The sequence below is a fragment of the Diachasmimorpha longicaudata genome, chromosome 9 (genome assembly GCF_034640455.1).
Source record: "Diachasmimorpha longicaudata isolate KC_UGA_2023 chromosome 9, iyDiaLong2, whole genome shotgun sequence".
In the NCBI taxonomy this organism is placed as follows: domain Eukaryota; kingdom Metazoa; phylum Arthropoda; class Insecta; order Hymenoptera; family Braconidae; genus Diachasmimorpha; species Diachasmimorpha longicaudata.
Genome location: NC_087233.1, coordinates 3,353,597 through 3,370,266, shown reverse-complemented (window position 1 = coordinate 3,370,266; position 16,670 = coordinate 3,353,597). Strand labels below are relative to the sequence as shown.

The following is a 16,670-nucleotide window of genomic DNA, read 5'->3' as shown; positions in this document are numbered from 1 at the left end:
TTATCAAATGAACAAGAGTTTTGACATTTCGTTCGATTTTCATGTCGATAATCGTCTCGCAAACGTAAGTAAACGTAAGTACAGACACTAACACTCGCGGTTACGAACAATTAGTGCTACGGCGCTGAAAATTAGTGTTGTTATGGAATAATAATGTCATAGAAAAACGGAGTTATGGTATTATCATTGTTATGTGATTGTTCTTTGTAATGTGGGGAAGAAGAATACACTTGAGTTGCACCTGATGGTGCACTACTGATTTTGAGTAAAATTAACTCATGCGGTGGTCTTGTTGCAAATGAAGACTTTAAATTAACATCAGTATATTTTGTTGATTTACCTGAAAATAATAAATGTAAGAGCAGTCAAACATTTATTTTTGAACGATTGAGAGACTATTTTGAAGGATTGTTCATCATCGCACCTTCTCAGCACTTAAAATCCATTACTAGAATTTAATGAGTTGTTTCAAGGGCTCATATTGTTGAAATCGGAGCTGTTGTTCTCTTTTTTGAATCGCTTTCCACTTTTTCCATTAAATGAGAAGTAGCTTTTAATTAGTGATTAAAATTTAATTATAATTTTGGTTGAGATAGATTTATATAAAGATATTCAGTCCTTCGTAATTAAAATGAATTCCTCAAGAAAGTAAATAATTCCAGAAAGAATTTCTCTTCAATTTCAAGAACAAACGAATCTCTTCATATAAATTAGAATTGAATTCCCATAAACAATTAACAAGTACTTCCCAGTTCATCGAAACACCATCATCATACGACGATCATGTAGCCATTCGGAATGAATCGTAATTTATGTCCCCCTAAAATATTAACTTTTAAAATTTCTATTTGTCCATTATCTCATACAACATGTCAATATTTTATAACAAACGTGGATAATGTCGTAATTCCATATTTCCGTGATACTTTCAAACAGTAATAAAAATAATTTTTCTCTAATATTTTTATTCCCTAACAACATTAACTCCCAGCGCTAATTGATCGTAAACGCACGCGTTATTCTCTACTTTCTAATTATTTACAGGATAAAACATTTCAACTACGTATTTCCCCGCAAAAACACATCAACAGATTAAATTTGACAATGAATAAAGCGTTGTATGTGTGCATTCAGTGTGAAAGATGCCTCTGCTCGGATTCAATTATATACACGGATAGAGGATGATCCAATTCCATTCGATTTCTATGCATTCGTCACACGTACTCCTATTTATAAAAAATCATCCTGACATTTTTTTTATTAATCTCACGACATCACCAATGCAGAGACAGCGAAGCAAGATACTATAATTCATGAAAAAATAATAGTTATGAAAATGCTCATAATTTGGAAAAATATACTGAACGAGGAAACTGTAATTTATTCAACCGCTGAATAACCAGAAAGTTTCCCCTGAATTCAGAAGACACTTGAACCGGTCACACACTAGAAGGCCATCCCCTTCCACATCCTCAACACGCCTACCGATGTATAAATCACCGAGATGCAGGCGCCAGAAGACAACTATGGGTCTGCTGAAGCCGCCCTGTCCAAATAAGATACACGTGTGTACCGAAAAGGGAGCCTACGACTTGGATTCCTTTTTTTTTATTAAACACTCCGTAATTTTAAACTGATTGAATCTCCATTTTTTCTTTTACATATATAAATAAATATGTTTGTATATGTCGTCAAATTAATTTTTCATTGTCTTGGTATTTTGCAAGTGAAACGTACATTAACATTAACCTAAAAAAAAACACTGAAAATAAAAATTTTATGCCAAATATTTAATTACTTGAAAGAAGTATTTATTTGTCCAAAATTATATTTCTTGGGTTGCGTCAGCCTCAGAGGAGCCTAATTAGCTTCTAAGAACGACAATCTTATTGATCTTGAGAATGACTATGTTGCAGGGAAGTTGAAATGAAATCCGTTTAATTTTTCATTTTTCTAAATTTGATTTTCTGGAGGGAAGAATTTCTAGAAATTTGTTATGCTCATAATTATTTAAGGAGTTCGTTCAAGGCTATTGCTAACATAATCATGTTCTAAAATAATACAATAAGCATAATTCAAATCTAATGAGTGCTGCTGTTGTAATAATTTTACTGAAGAAATATAATATTAAAAAAATAAATACTTCTCTGAAGCAAATGAATATTCGGCAAAAAGAATTTTTTCTTAGTGTATTTCTGGTCGTGAGGAGAAGAAAAAATGGCGATGGGTGAGTACGTCCGGTATGAATAAATGCTTCGGAAATTTTATTCTGGCACACATATAGGGGAAAAATATAACATTTTCCACAGAATGTGAAAAATCTATTATATATTTTGCAATTTAAAATGTCTCCCCACAAATGTTATTAATTAATTATCCACTATGAATAATTATCTTCTCTTTGGAGGTCACCTCGTTGCAACAATTAATGCACTTCCGTGTGAAAAATATATCAAATGATGTTATACAACGAGCTGAAAATATATCTCGTATAAATTAAAAAAGAACAATGAAAGCACCGGTTTGTGTTCACCACGTTTACGTTAAATTGTTTCCCTTAAATTTTCGAAAGAACAATGTAAAACTCTCCAGTAGACATTGTTATACAATCGATTACTATTTATAGTTGAATTTGGATAGTATTTTTGGCGCAATGGAGAATTAGCAAGGATTATTCCGACAGATTACTCGGGAAGTTTGATTTGACTGAACCTTTCACATCAATCAAAACAAAACTTTACCACAGATTCATCAAAGCAATATGGCTGATACATAAATTATTTGTAAATGCTTGTATATTATGCTGTGTAGTAATTTTAACAAACATAATACAAAATTGAATAATACATTTCAGTTGATATATACACATTTTTCCGATTTATTGTAAATTTGATAATGTATCAAAAATACTGTACAATTTCTTTCGTCATTTTTTCTTATAAAATCCTGTTCACGATCTTCAAAAGGAATGGCAAAGAATATTCTTAATATTATATAAACGTAAACTACATGCTACTTTTTTTACAAATATCTACATATATCTATATACAAGATGGTATTTTTTTTAAATTTTCATTTGGATAATTGTTCATTACTCCAAATAAGTTATTGCCACATCCAATATTCTTGCTGTGGAGAATTGGAATATTTTCTTACACGCGAATTGTTATTATGTGCCCCATCAGAATTTGATGTTTAGGTCTAATTGAGAAACAGATAATTATTAGTTGGAAAAATATTTGACATCTTTGGTAAATTAACTGCATGATTCAAGGCATTATTAGGCACTTGAGATGTTTAAGCTAACACAAAAATGACTTTATAATAAATAATAAACTCCTTCATAAGATCAGTTAGAAAATATTTTCTATCACGCGTGTGTTTCATACAAAAATCAGCAGCGAAATGGTAAAAGATAACTGAATTTTGATTCTGATTTTTCACTGTTTTTGATGATTCTCTCAAAATCTAGGACAGATAGCAAATTTTTCATTATCACCTTTTTTATCGCGCGAGTTGAGTGCTACAACAAATGTCATTATCAAAATTTCGGTAGCTCTGTTAAATTCAGAGATATTGTTGAAAAACTCAGCTCACTGACACGTCAATTTATCTCGTTCTGCTACTTCGTCATTGAAATGCTTTCTCTATCTATCGAATAGAACGTCTTAAAATATGATAATTATTTTCGAAAAGTACAGCTCAAGCAATGTCCTCTATTATTTAAACATTGTTGTCAAATTTATGGCACGATCAACAGAATTTATCATTTTGACAATGTTTTTTTAAAAATACATGTGTCAGTCATTTAACATTTTCGCCATATTCATGAAATAACATACGAATGTTTATAATAAAGTTTCTGAACTATTCTCTGAAAATGTCTGAATCATAAAAATAAATTAAAATTGGAAATATTCACACGATTCTCTGGCCCTCAGGTCTTGAAGATTGACGCGAGTGTGAATGAAAGAAGAGACAAGAGAATAACAAGAAAAAAAAAATTTGAATACCAAAACCTCACTATGCGTAACGGAGAGGGCAAAAGGCAGACGGCCGTCTATGCTCACAGGCAGTCATCTTGAGAAAAAATAATATTTTGCTCACACGATATATACCCGTCGAAAGCATCTCTCGGTTCTGTTGAAATTTTTCGTTTTTTTTTTCCTTCCATTTTCTCTCTATTGGTAAATTCTTACGGTAATACAAAGTAAAACGTGAATACCCTATTTCTCATAAAAATGCTCTTCCCCCGACACCATTGGCTTCCTCTTTTTTTGGGTAATTCTCAGTCTCTAGTTTTTTGTTCTTGATTTACAATGAGGGTGCCAGAAGGCTCTTCACAAAAGCCCAAGAATAATCGCGTCTATTATTACAGAGTACCCTAAGTTTGTCAGTATCGGCAAATTTCTCCACTTGATTAGGATCCCAAGATGCGCCACGAGTTTGCCACTTGACTCAACAACGAAAATATTTCATTTTCAAGCACAATTATGATACTTTCGGTCCAGCGAAAATAAAAAATTGCGCGAAATATATTTATTTGTGATTCTTCTTGAATTAATTAATTTTACCTCGAAGATTGTTCTTTCGTTCGACGTATAATTAACTTTTAGTTTAAAAAATACTTATTTAGAGATTCGCGTTCCATTCACTTTCCACTCGCCACATGCTGAAGGCGTGCGAAAGCCGTTCGTGGATAACGTAACTGCATGCTGTCGAGCCTCCTCCGATCGTTTGACCTATCAACAAGAAAAATCTGAAATTAAATAACAATTTAACACAGTTCCGCTCTATAAGTATGAAACAAATAAAAATGGAATAATCGTGGACTATTCAATTATTTTTAATTTTTGCATATTTTCCATTTCTTCTGTGCTCCAAAAATATTTCTAGTTTTGTTCTTTGAACATGAAGAGAAATCTTTATTAAAAAATGCGGAATCGACAGTTCATTCAACGATTACGAAGTCGACTAGGAAATTTTACAATTGACAATTTGGATAAAATATTGGAGGGAATATGGAGCAATTTTTATTAAATATTTCTCTCCGCGAAGGCAAAAGAAGAAATTATGAAGAAAATGGAATGGAGTTGCCACAGATGCTTGCAATGCCAAACCGTCTGATCGATTTGCCACAAAAAATAAACAAAGAATAACCACAAAAAGTAAAGAAGAATAAGTAGATGAATAATGCGGTTTCCACAGGGAACTGGGATCATTTGACCGTTCAATAAAAATCTTTGATGTGCAAATACTATTTTCAGCGAAAGATTCAGGCTCATTCCATCAACCGTCTGCACATAATCTCTTGCTCTTCAAAATGAGTGTGAAAAACGGGAATAAAGGTCCACCTCACAGATCGAATTGTCATTTAACCCACCAAAATTAACATGAATAAACGAATATTATTAAAATATGATTCTTACTGTTTTCTTCAACACTACCACGATGATTTTCAAGGGCTTCGATGGGACAGCGTGCGATGAGCTGATTGAGAAAATCAATATATCGTGTTGCAAGTCTCAAAGTTTGTATTTTACTTAATTTGTCACTAGGCAAAGTGGGTATGATTTTTCTTAAATTTGTAAAAGCTTCATTCAAACTCTGTGTCCTCTGTCTCTCCCTGACATTGGCCATAACTCTCTGTGTCTGAAGATCCTCGAAGCTTCCCGTATTTTTCCGTCGTATTTTAACCTTCGATGCTGTCGACGATTCGATACTCTCACATTCCGAATCATTACCAGTATCACAACTAATTTTTCTCTTTCTTTTTCCATTAGTCTTTTGCAATTTAATACCGTTATAATTTCTCATTGTCACCGATGTTTCTCCTCCATTGGATAACACAGAATCCTGTACAAGTTCTTTGTGAATAGCCCTGGATGAGCTCATGTGAAATTCACTGTGGATTGTCGGTTTATACTCAATCGAAGATTCACTCGTTTGTTCAAATATCGTGAGTCTCGGTGACTGACTCGAGGATATCTTGTTGCCCCTGGAGCCTGGTGATTGATAAATACCGGGGGTTGGTGATGAAGCAGCGAGGTAAATATTGTGTTCATTCTCACGACTGTGCTCGGATAAAAAACTCGGTGAATTTCTGTCGTAATCAAACGTCGACATATTTTTTTCGTACGGATTGTACTTCTGTTCAGGCTGTTGTACATCATGAAATCTCTTCTCCTCATCGTAATTCTCGTAGAACTGATAATTATTTGCCAGTGGCTGATATGCTTGGAGTGTATGCTGAGATCGTGTGAACTCGGGTAAGCCACGATGATCCGACGGACTGCTGAGATCCATAAGATTGTTTGGTGAATAACGTTCGTAATGATTCGGTGAATTGCTTGCTGAGCTGCCAGCACTATGAGGAATTCCAGAGCTATCAGCAAGAACGTAGAGATTCTGAACGGCTAGTTGGCCAGAGCTTACTTGCTGTGCTTGCATCATGCCGATGATGGTGAGATATTTATCACTTATTTGCACTTTTACAGATAAATACACCGATCAATTCACTTGTTTTATTTTGTTTTTGCTAGTTTGCACTCCTGATTGAGGGGGTTTTGCTACCTGTGTGGTACTCTGTGTCTGTTCACGGTCCAGCATCCGACTCATCTGATCGTTTTGGTTATAGGGACATCCATCGACTTGACAGAGTGATGCTCCATCCAGCCGAACCCGCCTCTTTGCCACGATGTCTTAGGCCCCACCCCGGCATTTTCTTTTCTTTCCGTTTACTGTCAGCGCGTCTCCACCCACGCACGCCAGTGTGGAGCCTCAGGGCGAGATGAAACGGCCAACAAGATGCTTCCATCAACAACGGGAGAAGGGGAGATAGCATTGGATTGTGTTATGGAATCGAGGTTTTTTTGCTATCAATTTTTTGGCGAATTTTTCAACAAGTACGAAACACCCTTTTCTTTTATGAAAATCTCTCACGAGGGAATAAAAAATGGGGATTATTGGATAATTTAGGGGTTCAGTTAAGGGTAATCCAATATATTTTCATATCAGACTGAACGATTCACTAAAATTGAACGGAAATGGGAATTTTCGTGTTTAAGAGGAGAAAAGAAAAATTGTCAACTGTGACGTGATAAAACTCACACATTGTTGCTTATAATATTGATCTTAATCGATGGATCTAAGGTGGTCTAAGATGTCAATTTGAAGATCTCGATGGGATCTTGAATCTGATATATGGTATATTCCCACTGGTTGAATCTACAATCTCAATAATTGGCAAAAACTATCATTTTTCAATTGTGATATAACGTAACAAATGGAAATAACGTACAATAACTCGACGGAAATCCAATGAAAGTGGATTTATCGTACACCATTTTGCAGAACTATTAACACACTTCAAAATGGTCTATAGATAGATTTCCCCCACGTATGGGTTTTACATCTTATACAACAGCGGTTTGAGTCCTAGTTTGCTAATACATACTTTATACATCTGTCACACTATTTTTAAAAAAAACTATCCACTGATGCATAATTTTTCGAGAACGTATTGTATAGAAGACGAACAGTAAGCGATTGCAATAGAGATAAATCCTTTCAATATTCCATTTCTCGATCACTAGGGAACCATCTCCGTAAGGTTTTCCGTCCTCGACTGAGATTTAGTTCTATCGTATCTCGTAACTTATCCTGTAACATGACTTGATCACAATTTCAGATGTTTTCAGAGGCCTCTGGCTGCCATACCTGCCCTCCCCCGCTGCTTATCATGTTTGGTGAACCCTCTGATATAGTTGTGCATTGCCACCTCGGGTGGCCAAATGGTCTGCAGATATATTTGCAGAGATTAAGTAGAACTTCGAAGAATTATGTCAAAGTGACTGTGTCCAGCGAAACCTGAAAATTAATTTTTTGCTTAAGACTCTCATCTCTCTTATATTTATTATATTATAATATTTAATTTTTTGAAAAAGGTATATTATGTGGATATTATATGGTACACGAAGAGAAAAATTCTTTGAAAATTGCGTACCTCATCGGTAATTTGCCAGCAAAAATAATATTCGGTAAAAATTACGGAGTAGTTAGACATTTTTTCAATGAACTTTCAGAAAAAGTTCAGTTCAAGTTCATTCAGGGAAAAAATGTGTATCTGTTCCGTAATTTTGATTGAATACTATTTTGTCTGACAGAGTAGGAAACAAATACATAATTTTGAACGAATTTTTCTGTCCGTGAACCAAAGCAAAATATCACGATGACACAAAACGTTAGATGAGTTTTTTAATGAAGGATTGGAATTCATCAATTTTTATAATTTTTCATTTCAATGGAAAATTAATCATAATATCAGTGGCTGTGAATAATGTCTATAAATAATGAATAATAAAGTTTGCATTGAGTCGGGTAATGAAATTAATCGGGATATTCGGTATAATGAGAATTTTCACTTTGATCAGTCCAATAATAATGATTGTTATTTATGATCTATGGTAGAACCAGATTGAGAACTTGATATTGGAGTTCAGCCAACTCCCTTTTACCCGTCATCATCCTATCAACTCGTCTGGGAATCAACAACTTCAACTTTCTTTATTTATAGAAATATTTTTCTCGTCAAGTCAATAATAAAATATTTGGGGAAAAATTTTTGTTCTCTTCGAAATTCAGGTATATTTCGGCAAGATGGTCCCCAGTGAGGATGAATGAACCACCAGCAAGGCAATTATTACCTGGGCGGGAAGTGGATGTAATAAAAGGCCGGCATTGTCGTTGTCAATACTCTCAAAACCGTGGGGGAATTCCCAGAAATTCAATGGCACCAAACGCAGTGGATTAGTGGATAAATCCAAAGACATTTAATTAATAAATAAGAAAAAAGCTAAATCGCAGAAAAAAATGGAGCTTTTTGCAATGAGAACAGACAGGTTTGGCATAGGTTCCAAGATCCTCAGCCAATTTTGCATTGGATTCGCAGGCAAATCTAATGAAATTCAATCGATCAACGAAAACGGAAGAAATTCCCAGACAAAAAAAACGCCGCTCTTTGCAATGAGAACTGCAAGGTTTGGCAAGATCTCCAAAATCCTGAGAAAATTTTCACCATGTGTTGAACACACGGTAGCCAGGGGGTCCTCCATAGGTACAGCAAGATTGTTATGTCCTCGGCCAATCCGCATCGTCTTCAACTGCGTCTGCCACTTGTGAGGCAGGACATTATTTGCCACTTTCCAACATGTGTCGCTCACCAGCAACTTTTATGTGTTTACAGCACCCACCCAAAATTTTCATTTACAACCGTTTCAACTTTAGCACATGTGTTCGGAAAAAATATTTTCAGTCCAACATTTTGCTTCAGAAAGGTAAAAAAAAGTTTAAATAACATATACTCAAAAACGATAAATTTTCGAATTAAATTGCTGATTTCTTCGATTGGTTCGCCTAAGGGCTGATGATTAATTGTTTCATAAAATTTTATACATATTTTGTATTAAAAAATAATGATTTTCAGGCGTCAAGGGATAAGTGAGAAGAGTAACCTATGGTTTTCAATGCCAATATTTTTCCAAGTCATCTATTCTTTTCCTCCCTCAGCGATTATCACATTTGACTTTTGGTGCGAACCGGATTAACAACTGGATTTTCCAAAATTTTCTAAGCTGCTACCGTTGGTTCACGTGGAGCAGTTGACAACTCATATATTTGAGTTGAGGATAAGCTGGGATTGACAAAGTCTCTCCGTGGGTTTATTTTTTCTTTTGTTTTTCGTCCGAGAGTGTTGATCAGCATATGCTCCAAGCAAAATGTCTTTTTTCCCAGAAAAAAAAAGTTTTTTCTGTTTTCCCTTTAAAAAAAGCATGTAACGTTTTCTGTCAGCTCTCTTGGGGGCGTAGCTAAGCTATCTACATGACAATATATATTAAACATTCTACATTACACTAAAAATCTCATTTAACTTTCCAATTTAAACAATTAAGTTTCTATTCTCTTCTCTCTTGGATTTTCTATTGGTAATTTCTTCATACTCTAGTCATTAGAACACAACACATTGACACTGGAAATCATAGAAAGTAAGAGCAATGTTAATCTAATTTTTTCTACTTTTTAGTTGTATTGATATTGGAAAAACAAAGACAAGAACTCCTGTGTTGAAGAAGAAACGAAAAAAGAGGAGCATTCAACAATAAAGGACTGGACACGTGCTACCTGTATTTGCGTGAAGGGCTGCATACCTCTCCTGTCGACCAGATTTTGCCAGAACTGGTCACCATATGTGCGCCATACTTCGCGAGGAATTTGACAAACACGTGATGGAGACCAAATGGTACGGAGTGCAGGTTTAATGGGATTCTGGTCACGTCAAGTAATCTTCAGTGAACGACGATATGTTTCCCTCGTCTATTATTCTAGTGAAAAAATGTTTGTTAAGATTAAATAGAATCACTGTGTCTATATTTTCGTATTTCTAGGACTGTTGTTTTGTTTGTAATTATTATTTTGTTGAGTTACCCCAGGATACAGCGCACGTAAAGTGATGAGGTGAAAGCGATTGTTCAATTTGAATTTAATTTAAGTTAACATCTTGTTTGGTATGAAGTAAACTAAATAGTAAATGGGAACATCTTCAAACCGTTTCTATGTTCGAATTAATTTTTTTTCAATTAATAGATATATCGTAGTGATTAATAAATTATTTGGATAAAAATTTGATCGAAAAACTGGAAAGAATTTCTTTCTATGCTTATAAAAGCTTAGAAGATAAAATAATAATCAACAATATACTTGGATAGTTGTTATGTGTATATAAAATAATTTAAATAATAATGTTTGCATACATATTTAATTTTAAATCATTTTTTGATTATTTTATAATGAATGTCCAAGTCTATGTATGCTGGGCGAAATAGATCGCTAACGCGAAATGTGACAGTGCTTTTTTTGATTGGAACAAACTACTTAATTAAATGACGATAAAATAATTACGTAGATTAAGAAGTCCTGACACCGTTTTAACCAAAATTCAAGTTTTAAAATTTTTTTCTGGACAATTATCAGACGGATGCAAAAATGTAACGTTGTTTAGCCCTTTGTCATTATTTAATGTCTCGCGAAGTTTCGTGGTGGTGCGATCAGTTTCACGCGTTTTTTTCCTGGATTTGCGATTGTTTTTAAAAGTTTAGGAAAAATTCACGAAAATATTCGCACCCCCATGAAACTGGAATCGTTGGAGAAAGATGTAAAGAAATACAAAAATGTTTTTTTCACGTCAATCCCATCGTAAATTTGCCAGAACAATTTGTAAAAAAACGTAAATTTTGGGGGAAAAGGGTTTAGATCATTTTTTAAATGAATAACTGTTCAAAAAAATTCTGGTCAATTGTCCAAAATGTACAAAAGTATTGCATGTCCCCTCCACAGGGTACAATGAAGCAAATACGAATATAATGAAGTGTTATGGTGTTATCGTATTAATTGAGATAATTGTTTTATCATTGAGATAATTTTCAAAAAAACTGTTCTCACAATCAATCGAGAAAAATGTTGAACTTGATTTGTTTATTACCGCGATGCCTAAGTGGGGAAAATTCGTTGAAAGAAATAAGGGGAAAGGGAGGGAATATTATTCGACAAATCGTGCTGGTACTTGGCCGCACGTGTTAGCGTAGGTAATGTCGTATACCTGCCACTTGCCGTAAAATTTGAGGACCACTTGGATGGATTATAGACTTTATTGGCCGGGTAATCCACAGGAGAGCGGCTGGGACCAGTCGACGTTTTTCCCCACCGTCCTCTCTTTACATTTGTATTATTTTAACCACCCCCAGGCCCAACGGTACAAACTAAATAGCCCTTTCAACTGAACCCACAGTTGCAAATGTTGTTCTTTTGATTTTTTCAATGACGCATATTTTTCAAATTAAAAAACAACCCAAATGAACGGGTTGTTTTTAATTAAAATTCTTATTATAAAAACAGCAAGGGATATTAGGTTTGTTTTGATATTTATTTTGACGATTTTCCCTCAAACATAATAACAACGATCGCGCTTACGAACAATTAGTGCTGTAGCAGTTGAAAATCAATCCTGTTGTGGAACAAAAAAACATTAAAAAACGGAGGGATAATATTATCCCCGTTATGCGATCGTTATTTGTAAAGTGGGGATGACGAATGCACTTGAGTTGCAACTTAAGGTGAACCACTGATTGTGAGAAAACTTAATTTACTTGGTGGTCGTCTATTAACTGAAGACTTTAAATGCACATTAGTATATTTTGTTGACTTACCTGACGACACTAATTGTAAGAGCAGTCAAACATTTCTCTTGGAGTGATTAAGAGACCCTTTTTTATAGGATTGTTCATTATCACACCTTCTCATCATTTCAAATCCATTATTAGAATTTAATCCTGATTTGTGTAAAGGACTTATCTTTTTGAAATCAGTGGTGTTGTTCTCCTTGGTTGAATAGCTTTCCACTTTTTCCATTAAATTAGGAGTAGTTTTTAATTACTTATTGGAATTCAATTATAATTTTGGTTGAGATCGATTTATGTAGAGATTTTCAGTCCTTCGTAATTAAAAGGAATTCCTCAAGAAAGTGAATGATTCCAGGAAAACTCTTCTTTAATTTAGGGAACAAACGAATGTCTTCATGTAAATTAGAATTGAATTCTCATAAACAATTAAGGGTCCTTCTAAGTTCTAATTCATGTAACAAAAACATCATCTGACCTGTGAAAAGAGGAGTATATGATCTATCATATAATGATCACCATCGTTATATGATGATCATGATACCATCTTGAACGAATCGTAATTTCTTATCCACTAAAATGGAAATTTTTTAAATTTCCATTCACCCATCATTTTATACAATCTGTGAATATTTTATAACAAATGTGGATAATATCATAATCCCATTCTCCTGTGCGTCAAACAGTGATAAAAATAATTTAGCTGCGATAATTTTATTCCATTATAATGTTGACTTGCACCGCCAATTAGTCATCAAAGCGCGCAAGGCACGTGTTATTATTCTATCATAAATTTAAGAGAGAAAATGAATTACGATGGCAATAGAACAAGTTGCCGGTACAATAAGAAATACATGGGGAACTCCCCGACTGAACAGGTAAGCGGGTACTTACCTACAATTGTCCGAGGTCCAGCTCTCCAGACCTATAGTTCTCTTGCTGGTGGCTGCACCTCAAAACACCGCAGGTTGTTATTGACAGAATGATTTCGAAAGTGGTTTCCCCTGGTGTTCGTGTCTCACTCCTAGAATTCAACGCACGTCGATAAAGTAATAAAGTAATAAATAAGCAAATTCGTCAATTAAAATCAGTACTTAATATAAATTATGCAAAATTCAATTTTAATTCTAAAATCAAAACAATAGACTTATCATAGTGAATAATAAATTAGTTGGATATAAATGCTATTGAAAAACTGGACAGAACTTCTCCATATATTATATCATGTATATATATCTATACATATATATACAGAAATTATACATATATGCATTAAAATATTAAATAATAATGTTGGCATGTATATTCAATTGAAATTAATTTTTTTAATGAAGTCAGGCAACGCAAAATCAGTTCATTCAGTACATTTGAAACTTCTGCGCAATGAGATTTGAGAAATTAATTATTAATATCTCCAATAACGATTACAAAACCACATTTGTCTGTATTTATACCCTCAATCAAGTCCATTCGACAAATAGTTTGCTAAATTTTGCGCTACCAGCCCAACACGTAGGAATCAGCCTCTATTTTACTAATTCATAACTAAAAATGAATTGCTAATTTTATTATTATTATTATAGTTTTCTTTGTTGTATTATAATATAAATATCCATCTCAGCTGTTAAGACAGGTAATTAATCTTACTTGAGTTAACGTTTGTACTGGATTTTCTTAATTAATTTTTTTATTATATTCTAATGAATATCTTAGTCTATCATAAACGCCAGATTGCTGACCCAAAATGTTATATTGTTTTGTTGTATAAAAATTTGTTTATTATTGTCGTTGTATTAACTGGTGTTTATTATTATATTTAAATACGTCGGCACGTTGAAAAAATATTAGCCAGGGTGGTCTCCAAACTCCTTTGGCACCCCCAAAAGGTTTTTTCCTCTAAAAAGGGATGAAAGGCGTAAAAAAGGAAATGATAGAATCAAATAAACATTTAACGAAAAGCTTTCACCACATTTCCGCCGTTGTCGTGCTACTTGTATATTGTTTCAATTCACTGGGGTATTATCCAATCGTTTTACACAAGGAAATTGTCTAAATGTCTTGTCATCGAAGTTTTTTTTATGATCTCTGCGGCAACATGTGCACACCAGATTATAACTCTCATAGCGAATTGTGATTTCAGTGTAAACTCGACTGTCATAAAAGCACTGAGACTAAGTTGACATCGTGCCGCTAGTTTTGTCCATTGATTAATTTAGTGAAATCAAGTGAGTTTAATTTGTGTTATATAGGTACGTTGGGGATATTTATACTGCGTTCTGATGTAGGATCTCGTAGACATATGACATTGGTCAAGAATGAGGTTCAATTTGTTTCAGGAGAATTTTGTTGTTAGTGGGCTCAGTCAGTCCTCGATTGGGTGGATTTTAGTGCGTTTGAGGGATCTGTGAAATCAATAGTTAATTGCAGATCCAAGAAGCTGGATTGGAGTCTTAAGTAAAAATTTGTCTAACTGCCACGAAGATCTCATTAAACAAACTAGAAAAAAAACTTACTGAATTTTGAAATCACTGTTCAATTGTAGCTGCAAGAAGGTGGATGAAGTCTTCAGTAAAAATTAGTTCCACTTCCACGACAATCCGATTGAATAAACTAGGTTATAAATACACGTTAATTATGATATTATTGATAACTCACATGAAACTTCAAAGAACAAGAGTTTTCGGTGACAAACGATCTCCTGCAAAGTGAATAATTTACAACATACATATGTATTATAAATATTGTAATCCATTTCTACTCTGAGACGTTTGGTAATTTGACTGTAGTATTCGTAAGTGGGATTTTTCCACACTCTGAACCTGCAGGGTAATATAGTATTCATTTTCTTTGTTCTGTTATTGGGCTCGACAAGACGTTCACATCCGGGAGACAGAAAACAACGAAAGAGTCTTTTCATTTTATTTGCAAGAAGACGAACAAAGAAGTAAAAAAAGCAATTTCCATATGATCTGTAGTTCTCCACGAATTCGTGTAGCATTTCACTTCTGTATCGACATATGCTTGAGATGATTTTTTTAATTATCCAGAGAAATATCGATAATTATGGGATCTTTAATTTTCAGTGAAAATATGCCAAACAGTTAATAAATGAGAAGGAAATGAATTATCGGAGGACAAGACCAAATGCTCTTAATGACACCCGTTTGCGTAAAGAAACCCCCCGCTGAGTTTGACGGGGCCTCAACCGACGACGACGAGCTGTGTGAGGCCCGTTTTTTTCTCTCGAAAGTGAACCCTCATGCGTATAATCCCCTCCTGTCCCCGTTCAAGGCTTTTTGGACATAAATTCTAGGAACACTCACTGAGAGAAAAGAGCAATATGGAGCCCTGTGATTTTTCAGGGACCTCCACGATATCCGTGGTGGGTCCAGTGACGAAAGATTCATGAGTAATTGGGAAAATTTAATGTCATCAGTAAGTTATGCACAAAATTTTTTATCGTAATGTGTGGAAAACACGTATGAAAAACCTAAATTAAGGCCCTTGAAACGTGATATAATATTGATAATAAAATCATAGTTAAGAATGATTTCTCATTTGACGAGCGAAGTAATTCATATTAATCATTAGATCATTAATTTATATTAATTTATAATTTGTTCTCTGTTTTGTTATCCCTTCCAGCCATTTTTTGTCAGAAGATGTTGGGAGCGAATGAGCTGCTGTGAGGCATCATTTAACGCTGGATTGGTCCAGCGTCTGAACAGGTACTGAACTGGTGAAAAAGGTGACTACGCCTCCTCCTGCATCTGCTTCTGTTCCATCCACGTGACGAAACCCGAGTTTTTTGGTGAGCACGAGTAATAAAAAAATTCAATACACCGACTTGTAAATAATAATTAAAACGAAGATGACTGATTTTTTGTTGATTTTGTAAACCAGGAAATCTTCTGAGGGTTTTTATGTTCTACTCTGGAATGAGTTTTGAAACTCCGGAGTGCGGCTTCCTTGATCCTAACGAGCCAACGATCTCATGTGACACTTCCGGTTATTCCTTCGAAAGACAAATTAAAATTTTTCATTCTTCTTTTTCAAATTTTCGAAAACACTCGTATTGTAACACTATTGCCTTCGTTTTCATTTCTGCCACTTATCATAGTTGAAGCAGTTGAGTACATTAATAAAAAAAATTGTTTTTACCGAATGTTCATTTGCTTGAAAGAAGTATTTATATTTTTAGTATTATATGTCTCCAGTGAAGTCAGTACAATAGTTACGTTAATTAGATTGTTCTGAAATCTGATGATGTTTCCTGACCTTGAGTGCACTACTTCAATAATTATGATCATTAAAAAATTCCTTGAAATTCTTCCCTCTAGAAAATCGGAAAAATAAAAAATCATTAACAGATTCCACTTAAAGTTCCCTGCAACATGGTTTTACTCAATAACAATAATATTGTCATTATTGAAAGCTAAT

The 16,670-nt window shown here is 34.2% G+C and overlaps 1 protein-coding gene and 2 long non-coding RNA genes across 6 annotated transcripts; 1 reads left to right on the top strand and 2 right to left on the bottom strand.

The window, feature by feature from the left end:
* Positions 1 to 1,427: 1,427 nt before the first annotated feature.
* LOC135165806 (protein dimmed-like) lies at positions 1,428 to 6,691 on the bottom strand. The gene is made up of 2 exons (XM_064127494.1): positions 5,430 to 6,691; positions 1,428 to 4,742 (listed from the first exon to the last, which is right to left on the bottom strand). Exons 1-2 carry the CDS (start codon positions 6,451 to 6,453, stop codon positions 4,633 to 4,635), a joined length of 1,134 nt encoding a protein of 377 aa, XP_063983564.1. The 5' UTR covers positions 6,454 to 6,691; the 3' UTR covers positions 1,428 to 4,632.
* On the top strand, positions 5,908 to 10,210 carry LOC135165818 (uncharacterized). Of its 2 annotated transcripts, XR_010299583.1 has the most exons (4): positions 5,908 to 6,048; positions 6,159 to 6,463; positions 6,638 to 9,335; positions 10,082 to 10,210. It is a non-coding gene; the product is annotated as an uncharacterized LOC135165818 (long non-coding RNA). The 2 variants fall into 2 exon arrangements; XR_010299582.1 differs by lacking the exon at positions 10,082 to 10,210 and having other exon boundaries at positions 6,638 to 9,858.
* LOC135165817 (uncharacterized) lies at positions 7,196 to 15,274 on the bottom strand. Of its 3 annotated transcripts, XR_010299581.1 has the most exons (6): positions 14,886 to 15,274; positions 14,744 to 14,772; positions 13,125 to 13,254; positions 10,206 to 10,379; positions 7,720 to 7,869; positions 7,196 to 7,662 (listed from the first exon to the last, which is right to left on the bottom strand). It is a non-coding gene; the product is annotated as an uncharacterized LOC135165817 (long non-coding RNA). The 3 variants fall into 3 exon arrangements; XR_010299580.1 differs by having other exon boundaries at positions 7,196 to 7,869; positions 10,180 to 10,379; XR_010299579.1 differs by having other exon boundaries at positions 7,196 to 7,869.
* Positions 15,275 to 16,670: the final 1,396 nt, after the last annotated feature.